This window comes from Pseudorasbora parva, chromosome 17 (assembly GCF_024679245.1).
Source record: "Pseudorasbora parva isolate DD20220531a chromosome 17, ASM2467924v1, whole genome shotgun sequence".
Taxonomy (NCBI): domain Eukaryota; kingdom Metazoa; phylum Chordata; class Actinopteri; order Cypriniformes; family Gobionidae; genus Pseudorasbora; species Pseudorasbora parva.
Window position 1 is genome coordinate 39,254,834 of NC_090188.1, and position 25,936 is coordinate 39,280,769.

The following is a 25,936-nucleotide window of genomic DNA, read 5'->3' on the forward strand; positions in this document are numbered from 1 at the left end:
TCAGTCAGTATAGCTAATTGTTTGTAATGTATCCTGGTTCTGTTTCAAATGCATAAACGATAAATAAAGTGTTAATGAGCAACATTTAGAGTCTCTGATGTCATTTCTGTCATTGAGCTCTATTTGGTTATGGAAGATGAATATCCAGCATGAGGAAAATATATGTTCTTGTCTTCTTCAGTCCATCTGATATTCATCAGGGAACATCAGTCTCTCTCGTCTCCATTTCAGCCGACACTCGACACCTCAATCCAGATGTTTTTTAAGTCTAATGATGTGTTTCCTGAACCCTGGTGTCCGGGCCACACTAAATCACCATTAGGAACTTCACTACAGACATTAATGAGACGTTTGTCCCACCCCTCATGGTTAAACTTTTATCACAAAGAGTTGAAGATTAACATGCTTTTTTTCATTAACTCACTTAATTGATGTAGTATTATACCAAATAGTATATTATACATAATAGTTTATTAAAACAACACCTTGTGTATATTTCATTGGACATTTTCATTTTACACTAAACCTGTTTGCTTTAAAAAGAAAATAACCATTGCATTCAAGAGAACAGAGACATTGTGATGCATATCTTTTGAAAAGCATTATATACAGGCAGCAAGTTAACTCTTATATTTCATTATCACTTTGTGTCTGTCCGATTAACTTGTGTGCCTAAAACTAAATTATGCTGCACAGATTATTAAAGTATTGCGTTGGATTGTAAATGTTTGAAACATTCAGCTACACTTGGGTGTCGCTTGAATTTTAGCAAATCTGCTTATTGATTCTAGTACTTATAGATTCTAAGTTTCAATTTCAATAAGGCAAAAGATTTACATTTATATATCAAACATATTTATTCTTAGCCTGACGTGGTCATACTCAATTCTAGTCAGAATATGAGTCTAATACTGGCCTGTATTTATGGGGCGTGTTTTAACCGAACTAGGAAATACCTCAATTGAATTGACCTACAACCAATCAGAGCGACGAAGCGACGCATAACATTAGTTGTCAAATTTCAACAGAACTAAACTGTACTGTGATGCCAAGTTTTTTTTTTTTTTTTTTTTTTTTTGCAGGTTGTTTTCCATGTCCGCGGGTTTAAGTGACCTTTTAACTGGCAGCCTTGCCAAAATAACACATACTCCCCACACATGCCCTTAGCAGTATAGGAAGAAAAAGCTCTATCACCCCTAGAACACAGCCGTGTCTTGCGGGAACAACCAAGAGACCACTCACAGATTACATTATGTGTAAGGCGTTAACAGATCAGTACTAAGGAGCCAGATTATGCAAAGCATTATATGCTAACATAAGGATTTTAAAATTAAAATGGTGCCTGACAGGGAGTCAGTGCAAAGAATCCAAAACAGGGGTAATATGATCACTAACTCTGATCCCAGACAGAACGCTAACAGCTACATTTTGTAAATATTTAAGTTTTTCAATTGAATCATACTATGAATAAAAATCATACTAACATTATAAGTGCACTCCAGAGAGCATAATAAAACAATGCAGTTCATGACCAGAGGTGGGTAGAGTAGCCAAAATCTTTACTCAAGTAAAAGTACAAGTACTTACGGAAATATTTACTCAAGTAAAAGTAAAAGTAACAATCGTAAGAGTTACTTGAGTAAGAGTAAAAAAGTATTAGATGAAAAAACTACTCAAGTACTTAGTTACTAGTTACTTTCGATCTGATTGATAAGATCCAAAAACCCTGAATTTCAGACTACTTAGAGAGCTTTCACACACCTCCAAATATGTGTGTGTGTGTGTGTGTGTGTGTGTTTAATGGTTAAACAGTGTAAATTAATGGTGTGCTGGGCTAACCACAGCTCTTTTTAAAACATACTTTGTTCTTATATTTTTATAAGTATATGCATTCTTAAAAATACAGTCCCATTTTTAAACACTGCAGACTGTTGTCTGTCCGGATATGTGTATAAATGCAAGATGTCACATTAGGCTATTCAATTTGTTTCGTTTTTAGCCTGATCTCATCAGTACCTGTGGCAACGTTTTTGCAAACCACAAAATATGTACCAATACGTACATATTGCGACAGTTTCAAAGTGAAATGTCCACTGGGTGGCGCTAAAAGCTTATTTTTTTCCAGAACAGATTTGCGTGAATCTGACATGTTTTGTTACGTTGTGTTTTTAACGTAGCCTACACCCACACTAAACCTACCCGAAAGTGTTAACAAAAGCAAATGTGACAAAAATAAAATTGTGTCCATGTATTTTTAGCTTGTGTTTAGAACTCGTCTTTGGGCTCTTATCATGACTCGTTCTTCACGGGGTTCGCTCTCAAGCTTTTCGCATTGCAAATACAAATCTGTATCAGCTGAGCTATTGAGCAAGTCTGGTGAATCAGAAAAGCAGAACATGGAGCTGTGATGCAAAATTCAAAATGTTTTACAAACCATAGACTAACAAAAAATGCAGTTTTTCTGCCTGTAGTGTTCATTTCTGTTGGAATTCCTGCAGTGTGTATTGGTACGTATTTTGTGGTTTGCAAAAACATTGTCACAGGTACATTTTGCCAATGAGGTTGCTCGTTTTATGAGAAAAAAAAGATAATGTAAATGTGCAGATGTGAACGTTTGTTTGTGGACGTGTGTTCGGAGGATTCAAACGATTTGTCAATGTTGCACAAGAGCGCATATGAGGAAAACACTCGGACAGTGTGTGAAATAGTATTACAATAAAGGAAAAGTGCCCATAGTTACCAAATTACCATTAACAGTGTTCAAATATAGGCATCATTGTTACACTTACCACTGCTCTCTCAGGTTGGAGCTGGAATTATTGTATGCTGAGATGTCAGTTCATATTGGTGCACACAGCATGCATTAGTTTATGAAACTGTTCTTTTTGACATCTTGGACTGAAAACAGGCTGAACATGAGGCCACGTACGGGTGATCTGCCTTAGCTCACACACATCTCCCTCTGCTTCGGCCATCATCTTCTGACTAAACGCACGCTAATTTTATGCGGGTGATGCGTATCCACCTCTCGCGAAGCAGCCTCTCCAACGTTTCGCGAGACTTGCGAACAAGTCATAACTTATTTTAAAATATATAATTAATTATCACCATTGACAGTAGCGGAGGAACGCCACCGAATGTAACTAAGTAAAAGTACAGTTTTTTTTACAAGAAATGTACTTGAGTAAAAGTAAAAGTACCCATTTTTAAATATACTCTAAAAGTACAAGTTACCCAAAAAATGTACTCAAGTAAATGTAACGAAGTAAATGTAATTCGTTACTACCCACCTCTGTTCATGACCCCTTTCAAATGCAAACACAGGGATTTGGAAAATGATCGATACCCAACCCTTCGCTTGGACTTAAAATTCAGAAGATGACGTGTTAAAAAAAAATGGAATGGAGGAGAAAATAAATTAAATGTAAACATCAATTTCTTATGTCAAGCTAATGCATTTTCTCTAACAGAATTAGCCCTGCCTTCATTTGTTAAATCACACGAGGATCAAGCTATGGCAGTGTGCTGTAATAAACAGCTGTGGCCATCTGTTTGCTTTGGGTTGTATACACCTGAGAGTGAAAAGGGCTCGATATCTATTACCTTCTCAAACATAGGCAATATACAGGCAAACAGTGCTGGTTTAACACTCACCCAAACAATTGGAGCACTTGATAAACATGGCCAGGAGAGAAAGGTAAATTATAGACCACGAGAGATCAAAACATGTTTGCTCAGAGAACATCTCACCTGTATTTACACTACATCTAAAGAAATATAGAGGTGGAAGCTCTCACAGTCAAAAGTACATCGACACATGAATGTCTTAAAAAATGTTTTATTCACCACATATATACATGCATCCAAAGCTGTCCAATTTAGAGAACTGTAATGAGGCAGGTTAAAAAGTATTTGTGGTAAATATATGTGATGTTAGTACAAAGACAGGAATAAGGAACAGTTAAATTACACATTAAAATGATTTGCACTAAATATTTATAAAATTACTTTTATAGTTAGGTATTTGAAGAGCTGATATATGGCTGCCCAAAATCCATTAATGCGATTAAAAACAACATACAATCAGGCTGTATCACTTGGTGGAAGAATTCATTCATTTAGTTAGTAATATAAATACATTTGCAGATTGAATACTCTTTTATCATACTGCTGTAAATGTTTTGATAATACTGTGAACATGACGGTACATGATGGAAGAGATAATAAGCAAACTTCTTTTCCTCCGGTGATCAATCTGCTCTTTTCTTTGGTGTAAAATGCACACACATTTTGTTTTCATGTTTTATGGGGACTTTCCATGGACATAATGGTTTGTATACTGTAAAAAAAAAAATATATATATATATATATATATTCTCTAACTTTTTTAAGCAGGTTTGCTTTTCACAACTCCCGTATAATCCCTACCCCTGAACCTACACACATATTAAACCAAACCCTAAACCTACCCATCATGCAATGGTAAATGGACTGCATTTATACAGCGCTTTAAACAGACCCAGGGCCACTAAAGCTTTACATATTGCCTCACATTCACCCATTCACTCACTCATTCATACACCGACAGCAGTGTCAGCCATGCAAGGCTCGTGTAGACAACCCACAGGAACCACTGAGCCACTGCCACTGCTGCCCACACAAAACATAGTCAGTTTTCTGAATGTTCAAAATATCCAAAAAAAAGTCCCCCTGGCTTGGAAGCCCCGTTTCACCACTAAATGAAAAAATAAAATTAATTGCGACTTTTTATCTCACAATTCAGACTTTTTTTCTCACAATTGCGAATTATAAAGTCAGATTCCTGTGATATAAACTCGCAATTGCGTGATATAGGGTGCTTTCACATCTCTAGTTTGGTTCATTTGGTCCGAACCAAGGGAAAACAATTATACATTGTTGCATTTTTCAGCTTTTTTGGTTGCTTTTCACGCCACACTGATTGCTTTGGTCCAAACCAGTTGAAACGAACCAAAATGTAGGCACATGACAACATCCACACCACTCATTGGCCATGGCGTATTTCCTAAACTGCTTTTCGATTGTTCAGAATTTACGTGTGGGAAAATTCTAACAGAAGAGGAAAAGCCAGCAAAATACACAGCTATGGAGAGACGACTGTGCGGGCTGGTTTTGGCCTGGTCATAATCTAATACATTGTGTGTATTTACCACAGTATGCAAACAAAACCTTTCTATAATTAAGTGTGGCAGCGGCTTGAAAACAACCTTCTAATGCACTGCATACGGCAGCTGGTTTAGTCCAAAAATTATCAGTACTTTTGCAGTTGTTTATGTTCGAGGTCGGATCACGTTCTTACCACAAAATAATCACTCCCGAGTTCGTTTGAAAGCGTACCGAGACCACCTCTTCAAGGAGGGCTCGGTACGCTTGTTTGGTCCGCTTTTGGTGCGCACCCGAGTGCGATTGCTGCTTTCACACCTGACCAAACAAATCGCACCAAAGAGGGAAGCGAATTCGCAATTGTGAGAGAAAAAAGTCAGAATTGTGACTTTACACAAAAAAAATAGATAAAAAGTCACAGTTACTCTTTTTTTAATTATTATTTATTGGTTCAATACCCTGGTTATACAAACATTAAAGCTGCACTATGTCTTTTTTCTGTCAGCTAGAGGGCGCCTTTTCAAAACAAAGGCGTAGTTGATGATGCCAAGTTTGAGCGCAGAATCTGGTCTTCACATCACAGCTGGTGGAAAAGAATCGGGATAGGACTCTGGCAGAAATCATGTTCATGGATGCGGTTACTAACGTTACTGTAGTGTGAAGCAGAGCAGGAGCGAGTGTTGTGGAGCTGAGCACGGCCGATTGTTAATGAGATAAACAACACATGCCTCACGAGCAGCGGGACTTTTATTATGACGGGACACATGTGACTGGTGCAATTTCCACTTTTCCAGTCACTATTATGGTAACGTAGCTCTGTTTCACGAGTTCACACTTACATATAATTATATAGAGTAAATTTAAATGCTTATTTGGCGTGCTGTCTGGGGGGAGGGATTCGAGCTGGAAATTGTCATGAACCAAGGTGAAAATTCCATTTTGTAACAAACTTTATGGGAAAGTTACTTTTGAATGTTTTTCTAAAACAAGTAGTAGCAACATTAAAAAAATGTTAGATGAAAGTGAAGAAAAATAATTCCACTAACCATATAAATTACATTTTTGTGTGAACATTATGAAAGAACAGATAACATCAGACAAATGTTTGTTTGTAACTTTGAGAGAACCTGAACGTTAGCCAGTTCTGAGAACGATCCCTGTCAGCTGTGATTTTCAATTTGTTTGTTGTTGTTGTTGTTTTTTTCAAAATGTTTGCTGTATAATGAAGGCTAGTCTTGGAAGTTTGGACTTCACTATTTACATTTTTGCTAGATGTTTTTAACAGCTTGGCTGACCTTGGAGTTCGTCGTTCGATTTAAGGCTCTGCAGATGAATTCTCCTGCTTCCATCACTTTCAACAGGTCCACCCCCTGCATCAGAAACACAAACAACAGACTGAGCTGCACCAATCACAGCAGACACCAGGGGGTGCAAGAGCAAAAGAAACTGGAAGTCACAGGTTAGTGTTGCTGAGATGTTATCTGTGTGAGGATTAAAAAGAGGAAGCAGTTAAAGGGTGTGGATTAAAAAAAAAAAAAAAAAAAATGTGTGAGAAACTGTAGAACATAATTACTGCCACCAGAATATCAGGTATATCAGGGCTGTTCTCCACAATTTTACCAAATCATGCCCTCCAGACACTCTCTCACAGTTCTATGTAAATGTTGTGTATATACTATGACAACCAATTTTCCACATTTTGTTCAATTGTTCTTGAGACAACTGGGAAAACTGAGCAATGGAAAAACTGGAAAGTGTATGTATAAACATGTATAAAATGTAATGTATATAGTGTGGCCTCAGAAAGTATTTGGATACAAAAGTCAAACATAAAAATGTGTTCAAGACTTTGTATGATGCAACAAAATAACAGATCAAGTGGTATTTATTTTAAATAGCAAAATGCGTAGAATGTAAGTAACGTGCAGATCTCCATCTGTGGTTTCTTTGCACATATCCACTAATTTATATCTGCCTGATTCATATATATATATATATATATATATATATATATATATATATATATATATATATATATATATATATATATATATATATAAACAACCTTTGTTTGATTCCAGTTTGATGCCAGCATTTGTTTGATGTGAGTTGTTTTGATATTCTGTATTTAATCACATTGTGACATTTTTGGGCATAACCTAATGGGTATCTCAAGGCTGGCTTTGAGTAAAACTTGGCTGCTATAGAGTAGAAGGGTGACTAGTGTAATCCTAACTTTTGTAGAAAGTGGAATTTAAGAGTTATAATGTTCTATGTCTTTAAATAGGATGGGGGATAATATCGCGAGAATGCGCCCCATGATTTAAATCGCGGGAGAACTCAATGTGGGCAGTTGTGATAGTACAGGGGGAGAGATGAGATGCACTCTTTAATCGGCTGCGGCCATTCATGATGTTGCCTCTGAATTGTTAAATAAACAAGTGCTATCATCACTGGAGCTCCATGTCAGTGTTCTCCTACAGTGGTGAGAACCTAATAAAAGGAATGAAGCCAAGAACCCACGGAACAGCGCTGGGTAAGAGAACTAAAGTTAGAGGCTGACTCACGCGGATTACACTTTAACCAAATAGGTAATACAACTTTGACACCCATAATGCACTGGTCGTGTTGTCATCCAAAGCCATTGCTTTAGTATGAAATAATACTTCGCAAACTTTTATTCATCATTGATTATATAAGGACAAAACCTGTTCACTAATAGAAATTCTTAGCCAACATCTTAGTAAATCCATACTTAATTGTAATAAATCAGTAATTGCCAAACACAAGTTACACGTTTTTACTTTTATCGAGAAAAAAAAAAAAATCATAAAAGATTTCTTTATAGTATTATTTGTCAACCCTGTTACTGCACTGTAAAAAATATTTAGAAAAAAAGTTACCTGGTTGCCTTAAAATTTGGAGTTCATTGAAATTACAATTTTGAGTTAATACAATGACAATTTTTTGAGATTTGAAAACCTTTATTAAAATATTATTAAAATATTTCGTAAGCATATTGGGTAATTGTGTGTGTTTTATTTCAGATGATGCAGTGAAACATGCCAAATAGTGCTATTTTCATGAGTCATCAAATTTATTATTTGGTTCAGATAGAAAAATATTTTGAGTTTCTATTTATTAAACAAATTTCCTTGATTGTATCAACTCAAATTTTTATTTTCTATAAACTAAAAATTTTAAGGCAACCAGGTTACAAACTTTTTTAAGTTAAACCAAAAAAAAAACAACCATTTTTTTTTTTACAGTGTGTCAATTCTGTTACATACTGTCAACATTGTTACACATCATTGGTAAAAGAGTTTGATGGTAACCGAATATGCTATTTTTAACCAAAACGTCCACATTATGGACACATTTTTATAAGATAAAAGTAATTAAAATATATTTAATATTGTAGAATTAGGAAAATTATTAAAAAATATTATAAAAAATACTATTTAGGGCTTTTATAAATTAAATATTGCCAAAAAAAATAAAATAATAATAATAATATTTTGATTACACAATGATCCATGAGGGAAAAAATATCAATTCGGACATCAAAAAAAAAACGTCTCAGGTTACGTATGTAACCATGGTTCCCTGAGAGGGAACGAGACGCTGCGTCGAAACGCTAGGGGACGCCTCTGCGTACCATATCATGAAGCACTTGTGTAATCAGTCCAATAGCGAGACGATACGTCACAGGCGGGTGACGTCATCGACCAAGACGCTATAAAGCACACCTGGACCAAACAGTCACTAGCTTCTGGAAAAAGCCGAACAAGTCGATCACAGGCATGCTGGGAGTATGGCATAGCGACGCAGCGTCTCGTTCCCTCTCAGGAAACCATGGTTACATACGTAACCTGAGACGTTCCCTATCTCGAGGGAACTTCGAGCTGCGTCGAAACGCTAGGGGACCTCAATACCCACGCCGCCAGAGTCCCAAATGTCTGTATGTGTGAATCAACCCAGAAACACCCGGGACCCCGGTGTAAGGCTACATCTAGATTGTAAAACCTCACAAATGTATGCGGAGAGGACCACCCAGCCGCATCACATACCTCTGACAATGAAACTCCAGAAATAAGAGCCATAGAGGCAGCCATACTCCTAGTGGAGTGGGCGCGGACCCTCATTGGTGAAGGATGTCCGGCCGACTCATAAGCGAGCGAAATAGCCTCGACTATCCACTTGCTAAGCGTCTGCTTTGAAGCCGGTTTTCCCTTGCTCGGGGACCCAAAAACACACAAACAACTGTTCTGAGTTTTGCCACAGGGCAGCTCTGTGGACATATGCATCTAGGGCCCTGACCGGACATAGCAGATTTAGCTTCTCTTGGTCTTGACTAGTGAACGGAGGCGGACAGAAAGCCTGCAGCATTACTGGTCCTGGCACATTAGTCGGGACCTTGGGAGCATATCCTTCCCTCGGGAAGAGAAATGCTTTTACCATTCCTGGTGCAAACTCCAGACAAAAGGGTGCCTATCATTATCTAATGGAATATGATAAGCAGATATCGCCGACACATATACTTTCAGTGTTGACGGAGATAACCCTGCGGAGAATTTTTCTTGTAGGAACTCAAGAACTGAACCGAACGGGCAGTTAACAGGGTCCAAAGCCTGGTGCGTACACCAGGCGACAAAAAACTCTCCATTTGAGCGCGTAAAGTCTCCTTGTGGATGGTGCTCTGGAGTGCAACATGGTCTCTATCACCTCAGTAGATAGACCCGTGTTTATGAACTGGGCCCCCTCAGGGGCCAAGCCCACCGTTTCCACAGTTCCGGGCGCGGGTGCAGTACTGACCCCCCCGGCCTGCGAAAGAAGATCTCTCCTGACTGGGATTTCCCAGGGAGGACCTTCTAGGAGAGACATAATCTCGGCGAGCCATATTTGGCCCGGCCAGAGCGGGGCTACCAATAAAAGCTGAACCCCGTCCCGGCGGACGCTCTCCAGCACTCCTGGGAGCAATGCCAGAGGGGGGAAGGCGTACAGACGCAGCCTCGTCCACGTCTGTACCATTGCGTCCATCCCCAGCGGGGCTGGATGCGTGAGGGAGAAATATGCTGGACAGTGTGTCGTCTCTCGAGACGCAAACAGATCCACCTGGGCACGCCCAAAGCAGATCCACAGCTCCTCCACCACCTCGGGTGGAGTCTCCATTCTCCCGGCATCACTCCCTGCCTCGACAGGGAGTCTGCCGCTACATTCAGGACCCCCGGGATGTACATCGCCCTGAGCGAGAGCATCTTGCCTTGGGCCCATGTTAGCATATGATGTGTCAGCTTCCACACCCGACGCGATCTCAACCCCCCCTGGTGATTTATATACGAGACCACCGAAGTGTTGTCTGACCGAACTAACACATGGCGGCCCGCAGGTCTGAGAGGAAGTGTTTGCTTTTATATGATTGAAACACAGCCATCAGCTCCAGCTGGTTTATGTGCCAGGAGAGCTGACGGCCGCTCAGACCTTGGGCCGAGCGGCCACTCATGACCGCTCCCCAGCCAGTTAGGGAGGCATCCGTCGTTAGCGTTACGCGACGACAAGGAGCCCCCAGAACTGGACCTTGGGACAGGAACCAAGGATCTTTTCACTTCACTAAGGCACGTAGGCAGCGCCGCGTGACCTTGATCAAGCGAAAAAGGGTTTCCCCTCAGGGAGAACCCCTTGGTCCTGAGCCACCACTGTAAGGGTCTCATGTACCGCAGGCCAAAAGGTACCCCGTTGGACGCTGCTGTCATCAGCCCTAACACTCTCTGAAAGTGTTTCACAGTGAGTGACTGACCTAGCTTTATCTGGTTCACGGTATCCAGGATCGTTTTTGTCCTGGGAGGGGATAGCCAAGCCGACATTATTTTCGTGTCCCAGACTACCGCCAGAAAAGTAGTGATCTGCAGCTTATAGGTGCCAGCACACTTTTCTTTCCGTTCAACCTTAGCCCCAACACTCTCCTATGGGCGAGAAGAGCATCTCGATGCTGAACGCCCACTGTTTCGTCTATGCTAACACCAGCCAATCGTCAATATAGTTGAGCACGCGAATGCCCTGGAGTCGCACCTGAGCCAGAGCTGCATTCACGCACTTGGTGAAAGTGTGGGGTGATTAAGCTAGGCCGAATGGCAGCACTTAATACTGGTAAGCTTCGCCCCCGAAAGCAAACCTGAAGACCTGTCTGTGCTGCGGAAGGATGGAGATGTGGAAGTATACATTTTTTAGGTCTATTGTGACACACCAGTCCTCGGACCTGACGTGACACACGATCTGTTTCATCGTGAGCATTTTGTTTAGCTGATGCAGATCTAAAAATAGGCCTTAACCCTCCATCCTTCTTTGGAACTATGAAGTACCGGCTGTAAAAGCCCGACTCTCTGCAGAGGGGAGGGACCCGTGTATAGCCTCTTTTCGCAGAAGAGTCTGTACCTCTCGTTCCATGACCAGAGGCTGCTCGGGGTTTACTACCGTAGGAGTAACCCTGCTGAACACGGGTGGGTGTGACCCGAACCCTTTTTATAATGTGAGCAGGACCCATTCTGAGATATTCGGCAGAAGTTTCCACGCTGCCAGAAAATCTACTAAGGGAACCAGCCTCTCGAGGCTGGTCTCTGGATTTTCCTGGGTGGTCAGCCCGGTGTCCTATAACGGATAACCGGCAGGTAGCAACCAAACTGACCGCCCCGGGGCCCTCACGAGAGGGCGCGAACATCCCCAAGCCGCTACGTTTCCGGGCGGACAAGGAGATATATGTTCGCCGGGGACCGCCGCGCCCTGAAGCACCAACGGTGGCAGGGTGGCACCCCCCCCCACCAATGGCACCGGGAACGAGCGGGCGCCTCGGCGAGCCGCACTCTCCCGGAGGGGACTGCCATCGGAAGGACTTCTTAGCCGAGGCCTTCCTAGCAGTAAGGACGGCCCTCAGATCCGCCCTACCACGGGAAGGTCCCGGCTGAGCGCGTCGCCCGGACCCCCGATCTCTCTGCGGGGGGGCCCCGAGCGGCCACGCTCTCTCTTTGTTTTGCTCGGTGTAGGTTTGAGAAAGGATGTACTCGGCTGAGGCTGCCCCGCCCGACAGCCCCAGAGGGACATTTTGATTTATTTATTTATTTATTATATATATATTTTTTATATTTCACATCTCAATATCAATATCCCCCAGCAGGTCTGCTTGTTTTATTATGCTTGCAGGGCAACCGCCGTATACAAACTGGCGGCTGCCTGATCTGCTGCCGAATATGCCCTACCCCCAAAGCCGACTTTTTTTTTTTTTTTTTTTTACCGGCTTGTTGTGGGCAGCTGTGGGGCTGTGTAACGATGCGGACTTGGGGGAGAGATAGCTCGCAGCGTCTCTTCCCCGCGAGACATCGTCGCCCTTTCTGAATGATAGATGTAGACCCATAATCTACACGATGCCTCGGCAAACACGCGATCTTAGCCACTAGACTCAACCCCGTAATCTACACGTTGCCTCGGCAAGCGCGAGATCCGCGATCGAGTCATAGAATCTATATTGTAGACCCGTGATCTACACGCTGCCTCGGCAAACGCGAGATCCGAGCCACTAGATTCAGCCCCTCGTAATCTCAAACATGCTGTCTGCTCGCCATTATATTGTTCTTTCTCTTTCTTATTTTATTTATATATTTATTAATTTTTTGGCGAACTTCTTGACACTCGGCCGGCCAGTCTAAACTTAACCTGGACACAGCGCGAGTTACACCAATAGCACCTCTTTTTATGAGTGTGTGTGTGTCATTTTCTTTTGGCAGATCATCATCAGCGCTAACAACATCCAGTTCCTTGGAGCTGGAGTGCTGCTGCGTTTGTGCCTCAGCGCGAGCGGAAGAAAACCGCAGAGCGTGCTTCCAACTCGCTAACTGAGGCATGAGATCCAGTGGGTAAAGGCAGAGATAGGGGATCACCCGTCTCTAACCCCGCCACTAGATCCAACTGCGATCCCCAAGGACGCGAGCCTTCGCTGCGCCTCGGCAACAGTGGGACCCGAGCCCTGAGGACCGCGAGCCAAAGCACTCTCCTCGAAGAGTGCACGGCGTGATCTTAATATGCGCATTGGGAGTCTCTCGCAATGCTCGCAGCCGACCCCCTCGAGAGCTGACTGGGCATGCTCGAGCCCCAAACACATCACACATTAGGACGTGTGTATCCCCACCCGTGAAGTAACGTGGGCAGGGAGGAACACAACACCTATACTGACTTGCCATATTTCTTTCTTTTTTTTTTTTTGAACACACACACAATAAATGGACATACAATTCACACAGAGCGCTTGTGAAGACACAGAAGCTAGTGACTGTTTGGTCCAGGTGTGCTTTATAGCTTCCTGGTCGATGACGTCACCCGCCTGTGACGTATCGTCTCGCTATTGGACTGATTACACAAGTGCTTCATGACATGGTACGCAGAGGCGTCCCCTAGCGTTTCGACGCAGCTCGAAGTTCCCTCGAGATAGGGAATCCTCTTTTTCACCTATATACAACACTTTTTGAAAATATGATTATGACCTGTAACATCTTGTGATCCATGACAATGAGTAACAAATGATTAAAATTATAATAATAATAAAACTTTTAAAAAAGAATGACTTTGGACACCAAATAGACCTGCAATTATACAATCCCCTCATAATGGTGTCTTGTATTCTTCTATTGTTTGAATTGCAAGAATTCAAAGAGTTAACATTTAGCCTGAGCGAGTTACTGCCGGTGTCAGTGATGATCTAGCGTATTGTAGAAAGCAGATAAAGGCTGCAAAGAATCATAAATATGGAGAGAGAAATGCTGTGGACAATCTGAAAAACCTCTGTGTTTTTAGTCATCATTTCAAATAGTGGGGAAAAACTGAAAAACTGCTGTTCCGCAAATTAAAACGCTATATAAATGTTGAAGATCAAGTGCAATACAGTTTTCAGTGATTAACCCAATCAATAACTGTTCTGATAATAATCCTCTTCCAATCTGACAGTGGACTGGATGCAATAATGTGGAAGTATGATCCATAGTTTTCTTAAAAGCCCTGGAGCTATCCAACTGGAAATTTCTCTGCCCAGACGATAGAGAACAAGTAGACATTGAACATTTACATATACTTCCGACATTGTAAAACAACAAACCGGGTTAAAAATTTGGAACATTACACTTTAGGTGTTCAAAAGTGCTGTAATGTAACATTATTAATGAATAATATATATATATATATATATATATATATATATATATATATATATATATATATATATATATATATATATATATATATATATTAAAAACAAGACTTACGGTTTCAATTCCAAGACCATGTAGCATATATAAAACATCCTCTGTAGAAACATTGCCAGACGCTCCCTTGGCATATGGGCATCCTCCTAGGCCTGCGACTGAGGAGTCGACCACAGAAACCCCCATCTGCCAATCATAAATTGATAAAACCAAGGTTAAAACCAACCTACAAGACCTGAAATCAATAGCATCCATTATCTGGTATTTACGTGTTACTCTGGTTCCTGGAGATTGGCATAGAACATCTGGTACATTGTGGAGCACCTGTACCTTCTGTTGGACTGCACTTTTTGAACCAGGATATGATGCTATGGTAATTCTACTCTGGGTATTAATCACACATTAAAGAAAACATGAGGGTGAATGAGGAGATTTATTTTAATGTAATAAATGTGTTCTTTCAAGGGCGAATGTGGGAAATAACAATCGTAAATGACCTCTGGTGGGACAGCACTCCCTTTACCAAAACCAGATTTGCTAATGTGAAAGATACTTGGTTTTGGCAAACGGGAGAACCGTTTGAACCCAAGGCGTAATAATAATTCAATGTTAATCACGCAGAGGCACTATGGTTTAACCTCGAGTACAATGCCTCAGTCTTCAGTGGTCCTGAATAAATACAGCTCATACATATGAAAAAATAATCACCTGTAAATGTGCCTACTGTCTCTGTGAACTTGCATAGCAGGCAGGTTGGATTGCACAATGTTCATAATCAGAGTAATTGTGGATTTTCAACGGGGTGTGAAAAAAGGCATTTTTTCTTTTCTTTTCTTTTCTTTTTTTTTTTTTTTTACAGTGAACCACAAGTGTCTGGCCTCCATATGAGAATTAATGATGCGTTTTGGGCCAGTTTTGCATGTCTGCGCTTTTGTTGGAGCGCTAAACCAAACACCCCCAGAAGATGTTGCTAAGCAAAGGATAAGACGTAGGCCTTCTACTACCAATGAACTTCAATGAACTCTTTAAAGCTGCTGATATGATTCCTTCAGTTTATGAAACAAGTTGAAGTTTTCCCTAAAATAATTAGGCTCAGATCCCCTTTGGGTTAACTTGAGTTGTGAAAGGTCCATTTTCTTTTACACTTTCACTGTTGTTGTTTTTATTATTACTACTACTATACACTGAATAATTGAGTACAATTCGAGTTGTTCAATTTTTGAACTAAGGCACTGGCAAGCTAAGAAATCTGGCTGGCTAAAAAACAAACAAAAATAGTCTATTTTATTGGAAGTGGTTTGTTACAGATATTGTTGGGATATTTCATACTCTGAATTCAGCAATATTTGCCAGCTGATAGGAATGTTTTGTTATATGTTCTGAGTGCTATGTTTTCTAGTGATAAATATATTGATTACCTATTCAGGTGTTTGATTAGGATTAGAGCAAAACTTGCAGAATGGTGGCCCTCCATGACCAAAGTTGCCCATTCATAAGGCATATTTATTAATGTAAAAATGTCATGTTAATGTTATTATTTATATCTGAATTTCATTCACTCAACATTAACAAAGTGGTAAAAGTTATTAGTGTGTTTTTGATAATCCATCTTCATAGAAATCCCTATAAATTCCTTAATCTTCATTAAAAAAAAATCTAACTCTTCTTCCTCTATTTTTCTACCCCCCCCCTCCCCCCCCCTTACATAACTACATAATACATACATAAATACATAACTTTGTATTTAAGGCACTTTTTGCATTTCTTGGCCTCTTCATGACAGATCGCATTCTGTACTCCTCAGTTGTAAGTCGCTTTGGATAAAAGCTTCAGCTAAATGCCTAAATGTAAATGTAAAAATAGAAATAAAATAAGCAAGGGATCTCTTTCTATATGTCTTCCTATCTTTTTTATTTGGAATTACATACTTGTGGAAAAGTATGTACAACCCACAAAAAAAGAAGAAAAAAAAGAAATGTGCCTCTACATTTTTATTAAAATACATACAATTTAATGCACATTTTTACCTGAAATAAACACTAGTGGCAGTAAGACACAAATGTTACATCATCCAGCTGGAGTGCCCATGATAACCACCAGAGGGCACTCGTCCCAACTCCCTTTCCTTCCCATCATAATCTTTGCCTATTTAAGACCTGTGTTTTCAGTCATTAATTGCAAAGTCTTGTTTGTGTCATACTGCAATTCTCAGCACTATTATGGCCCAACACATAAGTGGGGACTTTAGGGACATATCCTTCTTTTGGGAATAGAAACGCTTTCACCATACTAGGTGCAAAGTCAAGGCGAGAGGGAGCAACCGACAGTGCCTGTAAATCCCAGATTCTTTTAATAGAGAAGAAGCCCTGGCCAAAGCCAGGACTTCTAATGCTATGGCCAGCTCCCAGGTCAGCACCCTTGAGCATGCTGCAGGCCTTAGCTTCAACGTACCGCAGAGGAAGTGATTTACCCATGGGTGTCTCCCCACTGATGCACCCTCTCGAGGAAGGTGGTAGGCAGATATAGCCGCCATGTATACCTTTAAAGTGGAAGGGAATAACCCTGAAGCTAATTTTTTTCTGAAGGTTAGTGCTGAACCAACTGGGCAGTTAACTGGATTCAATGAATGGTTTGTACACCAAGCGGGAAAAAAAAACTCTCCATTTAAGCCTTATTTGAGACTTACAGCCTCCTTGTGGAAGGAGCTCTAGAGTGTAATATGGTCTCCACTACCTTTGTAGAGAGACTATGAGCTGGGCCCCCTCAGAGGCCAGGCTCACAACTTCCACAATTCCGGGCATGGGTGCAGGACTGACCCTATTGCCTGGGAGAGAAGGTCCATCCTGACAGGAATCTCCCACGGGGACCTTGAGGAGAAACACAATGCCCAAAAGCCATACTCGGCCCGACTAGAACAGGGCTATCAACAGTACTCTCTCCAGAACTCCTGGTAGCAATGCCAGAGGGTGAAAGGCATACAGATACAGACTCGGCCTCTGTACCGTGGCTTCCAGTCCCAGAGGGGACAGATGCATGAGGGAGTAAAATAGGGGACAGTGCGTTGTCTCTCGAGACACAGGTCAACTGAGCCTGCCCGAAATGGCTCCATAGGACCTCCACCACCTCAGAGTGGAGTCTCCACTCTCCCGGCACTACTCTTTGCCTCAACAGGGAGTCTGCTGTCTTATTTAGATACCCCAGGATATATAATGCTCAAACTGATAGCAGATTCCCCTAGGTCCAAACCAAAACCCGATGCACCAGCTTCCAAAGCCGACGTGAACCTAAACCCTCCAAGTGATTTATGTAAGAGACCACCGCTATGTTGTCCATACAGACCAACACATGATGGCCCCTCAGGTCTGGGAGGAAGTGCTTGAATGCCTTGAGCATGGCCATCAGCTCCAACTGGTTTATGTGCCAGGAAAGTTGATGACAGCTACAAAGACCTTGAACGGAGCAGCCACTCATGACCGCTCCCCACCCAGAGAGAGATACATCCGTCGTTAGCACTAAACAACGACAAGGAGCTCCCCCCACCGAGTCTTGGGACAGGAACCAAGGATCCATCCACAAAACCAAGGCACATAGCCATCAACCTTGAAGCAAAATGGATTTCCCCTCGGGGAGAACCCCTTGGTTCTGAGTCACAACTTTAAGGGTCTAATGTACAGCAGGCCAAAAGGTATCACATTGGACGCTGCTGCCATCAGACCCAACAGTCTCTGAAACTGTTACACAGTGAGTGACTGGCCTAGCTTTATCCGGCTTATGGCTTCTAGGATTTATTTCACTCTGGCTGGCATCAGCCACACCCTCATGCTCTTGTATCCCATACTGTGCCAAGAAAGGTGGTCTATTGTCATGGAACTAACACATTTTTTTAGCCTCTTTTCGCAGAAGTGTCTGTACTTCCTGTTCCATTACCAAAGACTGCTCAGATTTGACTACCGTTGGTACCACCCCGATGAATCTGGGCTCTAAATTCTGTATCCTTTTTCTACTGTGTGCAGGACCCAGTCTGAGATATTTGGCAGAAGTTTCCATGCTGCCAGAAAATCTACTAAGGGAACCAGCCCCTCAAGGCTGGCCTCTGGTGTTGTTGAGCTGTCAGCTTGGTGTCCTGAAGCGGCATACCAGCTGAGAGCAAATGAACTAAGCAGCTTTGAACCCTCCTCGGAGGGTGCGAGCTTCCCAGCGCCCCTAAGTTTCCAGGCGGATGTTGATATATGTGCTCACCGGGGACCGCTGCACCCTGAAGCACACGAGGTGGCAGGGTTGGCATAATAGCCTGTCAGGAGCGATGTAATGATGAACGCACCACTTCCCCTCGGAGGGGACTGCCATCAGAAACCTGACACTTCTGGCATCAGGATGTCTTCACTGAAGCCTTCCTGGAGATAAGAACAGTCCTCAGATCTGCTCTACCTCGGTAAGACCTTGGGTGAGAACACTGACCCAGCTCCCAGTCTCTCTGTGGGGGAGCACGGGTAGCAATTCTCTCCTTTCGTTGTGCTCTGCGCGAGGAAGGCACGCAGCTCCCACCCAGCAGCCCCAGAGATATGAAACACAGTGTAACGCAGTTTGTAAATATGGGAAGGAAGGAGCCGGGAAAATGAAAAGACATTTAAAAGACTTTAATTAAATAAATAAACAAAATGAAAATAATGACTGTATTAACGAAGAGGCCGGCAAGAGATACATGGGCATCTAACAGGAACTTCTTTTCTCTGTCTTTTATATCTACCAAATTTAGTCAGAGATGTCTCTCTGTGGTGAGGTTCTCATTGAAATATTACATTTCATTAGAACTATTAAAAAATTCATAAAACATTTAAAGAGAAAAAAAGCTTTCTCTTCAATTCATGGGATCCAGGCTTTAAAGTTGTTTTGTTAAATTCTCCTTTAATTACCCTAACGACATTAGAATCGATTTTAATTCGGCTAGTTTCATTAACTGTAAGACCATGGAAGTCACAGGTAAAACCATGCTCCTCATTACCATGGGTATATGGTTTCTAAAATAAATAAATAATAATGAACTATTGAATTTGTAATAAAACAAATTGTAAACACATGTAGAAAATATGAAACTCTATAAAAGTGATTTATATTCCGCAATATTTAATATAAGTAATAATAGCAAAATTTTGAATACATAAATGTTTTGCCAAAACACCTAATTTCTTCACTTTTAGTAGCTGCAAGGTAAATTGTATATGTGCTATTAACAAGTTTGTAGTTGTGTCTATTGCCATTTTCCAATTTATCTCGTCATGTATTTACATGGTCGCGGCTGTTTTTAGCTGACTCACCACAGAACCTGTAATGTTCCCATATCACACAATCGTATAAAACAAAATTTAGTGTCAAAGTTTTGTTCATCACTTCATGGAGCAGCAGCAACAAAGCATATTTCTGCAGTTTCCCATGTGCTTAAAAAAAAGAAAAGTTAAATTCAGAAGACAAAACATTGGGGGTGATGTGCCAGTCAGTGGCAAAAAATAAATAAACAACTTTGTTTCAGCCCCAAAGTGAGTCGGCCCACCGGGAAAATGCCCGGTATGCCCGATTACTAGTCCAGATATTGACCAAAATAAAACAACAGCCCCAAATAAAAGCTATTGTAGGACTTCATAAGACTTAGAAAAAAGTGCCCAAGTCATATGGATATTTAATTATTTTCTTCAAAAATTCCCCTTTTGTGTTCCAAGTACAACACGAAGGTGTGTTAATGACAGAATCTAGATGTGTGGCTGATCTAGCACTTTAAATTATTAGACGGTGTATTCCCTGCAGGAGCTCTATTGGCAGGTGTGGAAAATGAGTGTGTGATGTATATCGAAGAGTCTTGCAGGATGTCTGGGTACCCAGAAGAACTTCTGAAGCCTACGAATTAGAAAGCCAAGCATTAATCTGCCATCCCCTCTCTGTCTTTTTAGAAGTATTGCAGATTAAGGTATTACAATGTTTTCCATATGTCGTCTTGACTGTCATGAGAATATTAAAGACGTTTTCCAGCTTCCCAGGCAAAGCCAGATGTCAAGAGGGGGGAAATGGGGATGGAATCCAACAGAGCGGTGAAATTAACGCTCCTATCCTGCTTTTGACCTCGATATAGCATCGTTGGATATCAATAAGAAGTTGTATTCAGGTCCATTCAGACCTTTGGGGCATGGCGAGCTGACCAAGAAAATAATAAAAGCTGCTTTCCTTTGCTGAACAATGCTCCCTAATTGCTAGCTTTTCTCAGCAACAAGGCCCTATTTCATAGCTGGGCCGTCTGAGTCGCTTGTAATTGTTGTTTTTGTTGGCAAAAGGAAAGGGACCCATGCCGCTTTGCACTGTACTTCAGATTTCCAGACATGGGCTTTTGACTTTTTGCGTCAGGGCAAGATATTCTGCAGGGCAGACGCTTTGTTGCGTAAACACGGAGTGGTAATTTGCTTCGTCGCCAGTCCTTACTGCATCCACCCGCTGTGTGAAGGCAGACCAAAACGTACAGGGACCCGATCCAGATTTGCTGACTCTGAATTCTGTGCAAGGACATGATGTTCAGCAAACAGTGGTCAGGAACTCCAAATTGAAGCTGTTCAATTAGTTTAGCTTGGCTTAAAAAGCAGATGTGTTGCTAAAATCACGATTTGAAGTGTTGGAGCTCTCGCAAAGACCTGCGTCAGGCTGTGGCGAAGTTGCAGGCGTGGGAGGAAAGCTTGTGAGTTAAAGAAGACAAGGAATTTCGGAGGAAGCCAGACACGAACAATGACCACCTCAGTTGGACGCGTTCTTGCGAGTATGAATGGGAAGTCTGAAAGGCACAATGCAGAATGGTCTGTTTTCTGTGAAGCAGAGTTAACTCTGACATTTCCACAAGAGATTACATTGTGGGAAACCCAGCGTGCCGACAGCTTTCCGATTTGGGACAGAGCTTCTGCGCGGTAAATAAATAAAGCTGTTTCTATGAAACCAAGACACAGCTTTTCCCTGGTAACATGTTTCTGAGCGATCTGTAGAAAGACAAAATAAAAGAAAATAAATGACTTATTTTAAAGTAAAGATGGAAATTATATTTCATAGGGCCCTACAGCATGAATGCCCTCTATGGTTTGGGATCACGGTCTCAATGCCAAGGTAAAGAACTTTCCACCTGAATATATGTGACTCATGTAAACACCTCTATATATCGAGTGGATACGCTGACATGGGTGTGGATGACAATTGTTTCTTTGTACAACATGTTTATGCATAAGCTTGCATATATCCACATACAGTGAAAGTGATGCCCAGAGGGGATATTTGATTTGAATGTCCCTACAACCATCAAAATAATCGAGCAAAGTGTGAAGATGTCAGTTTCCCTACAGTAGGTTGGACATCTCTACTGTAGATGAGCCAAATTAAAATGCATAAAAAGAAGAAATTATTCAGAAGAAATCAAATATACTTAAGTCTAAAATCCATTACTATGTCTACATAATAAAACCTTTCTGAAAGTGTAGTGGAGTCAAGTCCTCTAGTGCATTGCTTTAAATCAGCTTTAGAGAAAATGTTTTACTGATAATGAAAATGTCTTTAAGGTTTCATAAATTAAACTATCTTTCAGATTTGTTCATTTTGTTTGGAATTGTCCATATAAATGTGGCCCCTAACTGACCAAGGCATTATTGGCTTGAGATGACCTTGCACGAGGGAGAGTTGACCTGCCCTCAGGCCTGTAGAAAAAAACAACAACCAAAATGTCACATTCTAGAGAATGACCTCCTCACTGATCTCTTGTTATGGGACACAAGCTGCACAAGCTTTAAGGACTTTTTTGCTTTGTGAAATTGTTTAATGATTATAAAAAATTCTGTCCAAATTCCAAAAATAACCAAAAAAAATCTGAAACAAAAAAAGAAAATGTTCCCATTAGAGTCAATGGAAAATCTCGATAAATTTGCTTTGCTTTTACCATTAAAATATCTTGCAAGTTTTATAACTTAAAACATCCTCCTCATTATAAACAAAACATTTATTTAATCAAGCTCCAAAAACAGCTTGTTATAATATTGCAGATATGTGATGTTACTCAAGCAATTACATTTGCATATGCCCAATTCTAGAGCAAGATATTAGCAAATAATTATACACATACTAGTCTGTGCCAATAGTCACTGCAACATAGGCCCCGCCCACTGGAATTCAGTCACTAAATTGCCAACATTTGCCTGCACTAGATGTGAGCATTGCGCCTAAAGCAAACAGAAGCCATTATAACAACTGATGCTGTCTACACTGAAACAGTATAAAGATGTGTGTTCAGATTATAATGACTGACATTGTCTACACTGATACAGTATACAGATGTGTGTTCAGATTATAATGACTGATGCTGTCTACACTGATACAGTATACAGATGTGTGTTCAGATTATAATGACTGACGCTGTCTACACTGACACAGTATACAGATGTGTGTTCAGATTATAATGACTGTCGCTGTCTACACTGATACAGTATAGAGATGTGTGTTCAGAATATAATGACTGACGCTGTCTGCACTGATACAGTATACAGATGTGTGTTCAGATTATAATGACTGACACTGTCTACACTGATACAGTATACATATGTGTGTTCAGATTATAATTACTGATGCTGTCTACACTGATACAGTATACAGATGTATGTTCAGATTATAATGACTGATGCTGTCTACACTGATACAGTATACAGATGTGTGTTCAGATTATAATGACTGACGCTGTCTACACTGATACAGTATACAGATGTGTGTTCAGATTATAATGACTGTCGCTGTCTACACTGATACAGTATACAGATGTGTGTTCAGATTATAATGACTGATGCTCTCTACACTGATACAGTGTACAGATGTGTGTTCAGAATATAATGACTGACGCTGTCTACACTGATACAGTATACAGATGTGTGTTCAGATTATAATTACTGATGCTGTCTACACTGATACAGTATACAGATGTGTGTTCAGATTATAATGACTGATGCTGTCTACACTGACACAGTATACAGATATGTGTTCAGATTATAATGACTGATGCTGTCTACACTGATACAGTATACAGATGTGTGTTCAGATTATAATGACATATGCTGTCTACACTGATACAGTATACAGATGTGTGTTCAGATTATAATGACTGATGCTCTCTACACTGATACAGAATAGAGATGTGTGTTCAGATTATAATGACATATGCTGTCTATAGATGTTTGATACCGTATACAGATGTTTGTTCAGACTATAATGACTGACGCTGTCTACACTGATACAGTATACAGATGTGTGTTCAGAATATAATGACTGACACTGTCTACACTGATACAGTATACAGATGTGTGTTCAGATTATAATTATTGGCTGTCTACACTGATACAGTACACAGATGTGTGTTCAGATTATAATGACTGACACTGTCTACACTGATACAGTATACAGATGTGTGTTCAGATTATAATGACTGATGCTGTCTGCACTGATACAGTATACAGATGTGTGTTCAGATTATAATGACTGATGCTGTCTACACTGATACAGTATACAGATGTGTGTTCAGATTATAATGACTGATGCTGTCTACACTGATACAGTATACAGATGTGTGTTCAGATTATAATGACTGATGCTGTCTACACTGATACAGTATAAAGATGTGTGTTCAGATTATAATGACTGATGCTGTCTACACTGATACAGTATACAGATGTGTGTTCAGATTATAATGACTGATGCTGTCTACACTGACACAGTATACAGATGTGTGTTCAGATTATAATGACTGTCGCTGTCTACACTGATACAGTATACAGATGTGTGTTCAGAATATAATGCCTGACGGTGTCTACACTGATACAGTATACAGATGTGTGTTCAGATTATAATGACTGATGCTGTCTACACTGATACAGTATACAGATGTGTGTTCAGATTATAATGACTGATGCTGTCTACACTGATACAGTATACAGATGTGTGTTCAGAATATAATGAATGACACTGTCTACACTGATGCTCTCTACACTGATGCAGTATACAGATGTGTGTTCAGAATATAATGACTGATGCTCTCTACACTGATACAGTATACAGATGTGTGTTCAGAATATAATGACTGACGCTGTCTACACTGATACAGTATACAGATGTGTGTTCAGATTATAATTACTGATGCTGTCTACACTGATACAGTATACAGATGTGTGTTCAGATTATAATGACTGATGCTGTCTACACTGATACAGTATACAGATGTGTGTTCAGATTAGAATTACTGACACTGTCTACACTGATAGACAGTGATACTGACAGACTCTAAATGCTTGAGTCTGCCGACAACAATACAAATAGAAGTGAGAAAGACAATTTTCGGTTACACATCCAGTTTAAACAGCTGGTTTACTGTTCAGATTTTAGAAGAATTGGAAACAATTTGATTGTTTATTTTATAGGCGCTCCAGATAGCATCTGAGGATTATGTTTGTTTGGAGCATTTTGTTTAGTAAAAAGGATTTTGCTTTTAAAAACAGATACTTTCAGACCGAATGGAAGTTGAAATAATAGTGTTTCTGCATATATATTTGTATTTTTGTGCAAAAAAAAAATTAATATACATTTCAAAATGTCATAGTATAACTTATACATAGTATAACTTATATGTATCTTCAGTGCCGTCAAACAAATTAATAAATACAACATTTTACACACAACTTTACATACATTAAATGGATTGGTTGTACATTTGTATTTTAAATAATGTGTCACCTAGCATTATATATGTGCCAGTCTTTGTGAAACTGCACCTTTAACAAATACATTGTTTCTCAGAAGACACATCGACACATTGTCATTTTGGTACGAGGAACAGAAAAAATCCCTTTTTTCCCCTCATTTTTTCCCCCAATGAATATTAAAGTTAAAGGACACATAAGTCACAACAGATTTTTATTCATTAGATTATATTCAATTGCTCAGTTTTCTTACACCAGCAAGGGTCACATTATTGTATTATAAATTGAATTTGTTCAAAGTTTCAGTTCAACTTTATCCATTTCTTGTTGCAGCTGCGACCAGCCATGTGGCGAGTAACACTTTTTTTTCATGCATTTGGCTCTTGGTGAGTGTTAATTTTGGACTCTACTACTATATGTTGTTCCCGGAATGACTGTGTGAAGACCTGGTGTGTTTTCCAATCTGTGGTGTTATGCTTCATTTACTCCAGTCTAGATGACAAAAGGCTGGCTTTCACTCTGATGTATGTCTACAGTTCCCTTTTTGCGATATTTCTGGAGGATAAATCATTTTAACATGGAAGAGGGCTGAAGCATCCTTCTGTGAATAAGTGGCATGATCTCTTTTTTTATTAGGTTAAAGAAGGAGGGAAAGTACTTATGTTTGTTTCCCAGCCACAACCACAGGTCCTCTGGGATGGCTCAAAGTCTGTATGCTGACCTTCCACACTTCATATCATGGCTGCATAAACACAGGTCAGCGCTTCATGCTCAGGTCAGCCACTTCCTGAGAGAACAGGCACC

General features: G+C 40.6%; 1 protein-coding gene across 1 annotated transcript in view; it reads right to left on the bottom strand.

Moving 5' to 3' along the window:
* Window positions 1-4,356: 4,356 nt before the first annotated feature.
* The window catches only part of hmgcll1 (3-hydroxymethyl-3-methylglutaryl-CoA lyase like 1), a 35,889-nt gene continuing 14,309 nt past the window's right edge, over window positions 4,357-25,936 (bottom strand). The window contains exons 8-9 of the mRNA XM_067421886.1: window positions 14,445-14,570; window positions 4,357-6,512 (exon numbers count right to left, since the gene is read on the bottom strand). Of these exons, the coding sequence (XP_067277987.1) occupies window positions 6,411-6,512; window positions 14,445-14,570 (228 nt within the window). The 3' untranslated portion in view covers window positions 4,357-6,410. The remainder of the gene's footprint in view (window positions 6,513-14,444; window positions 14,571-25,936) is intronic.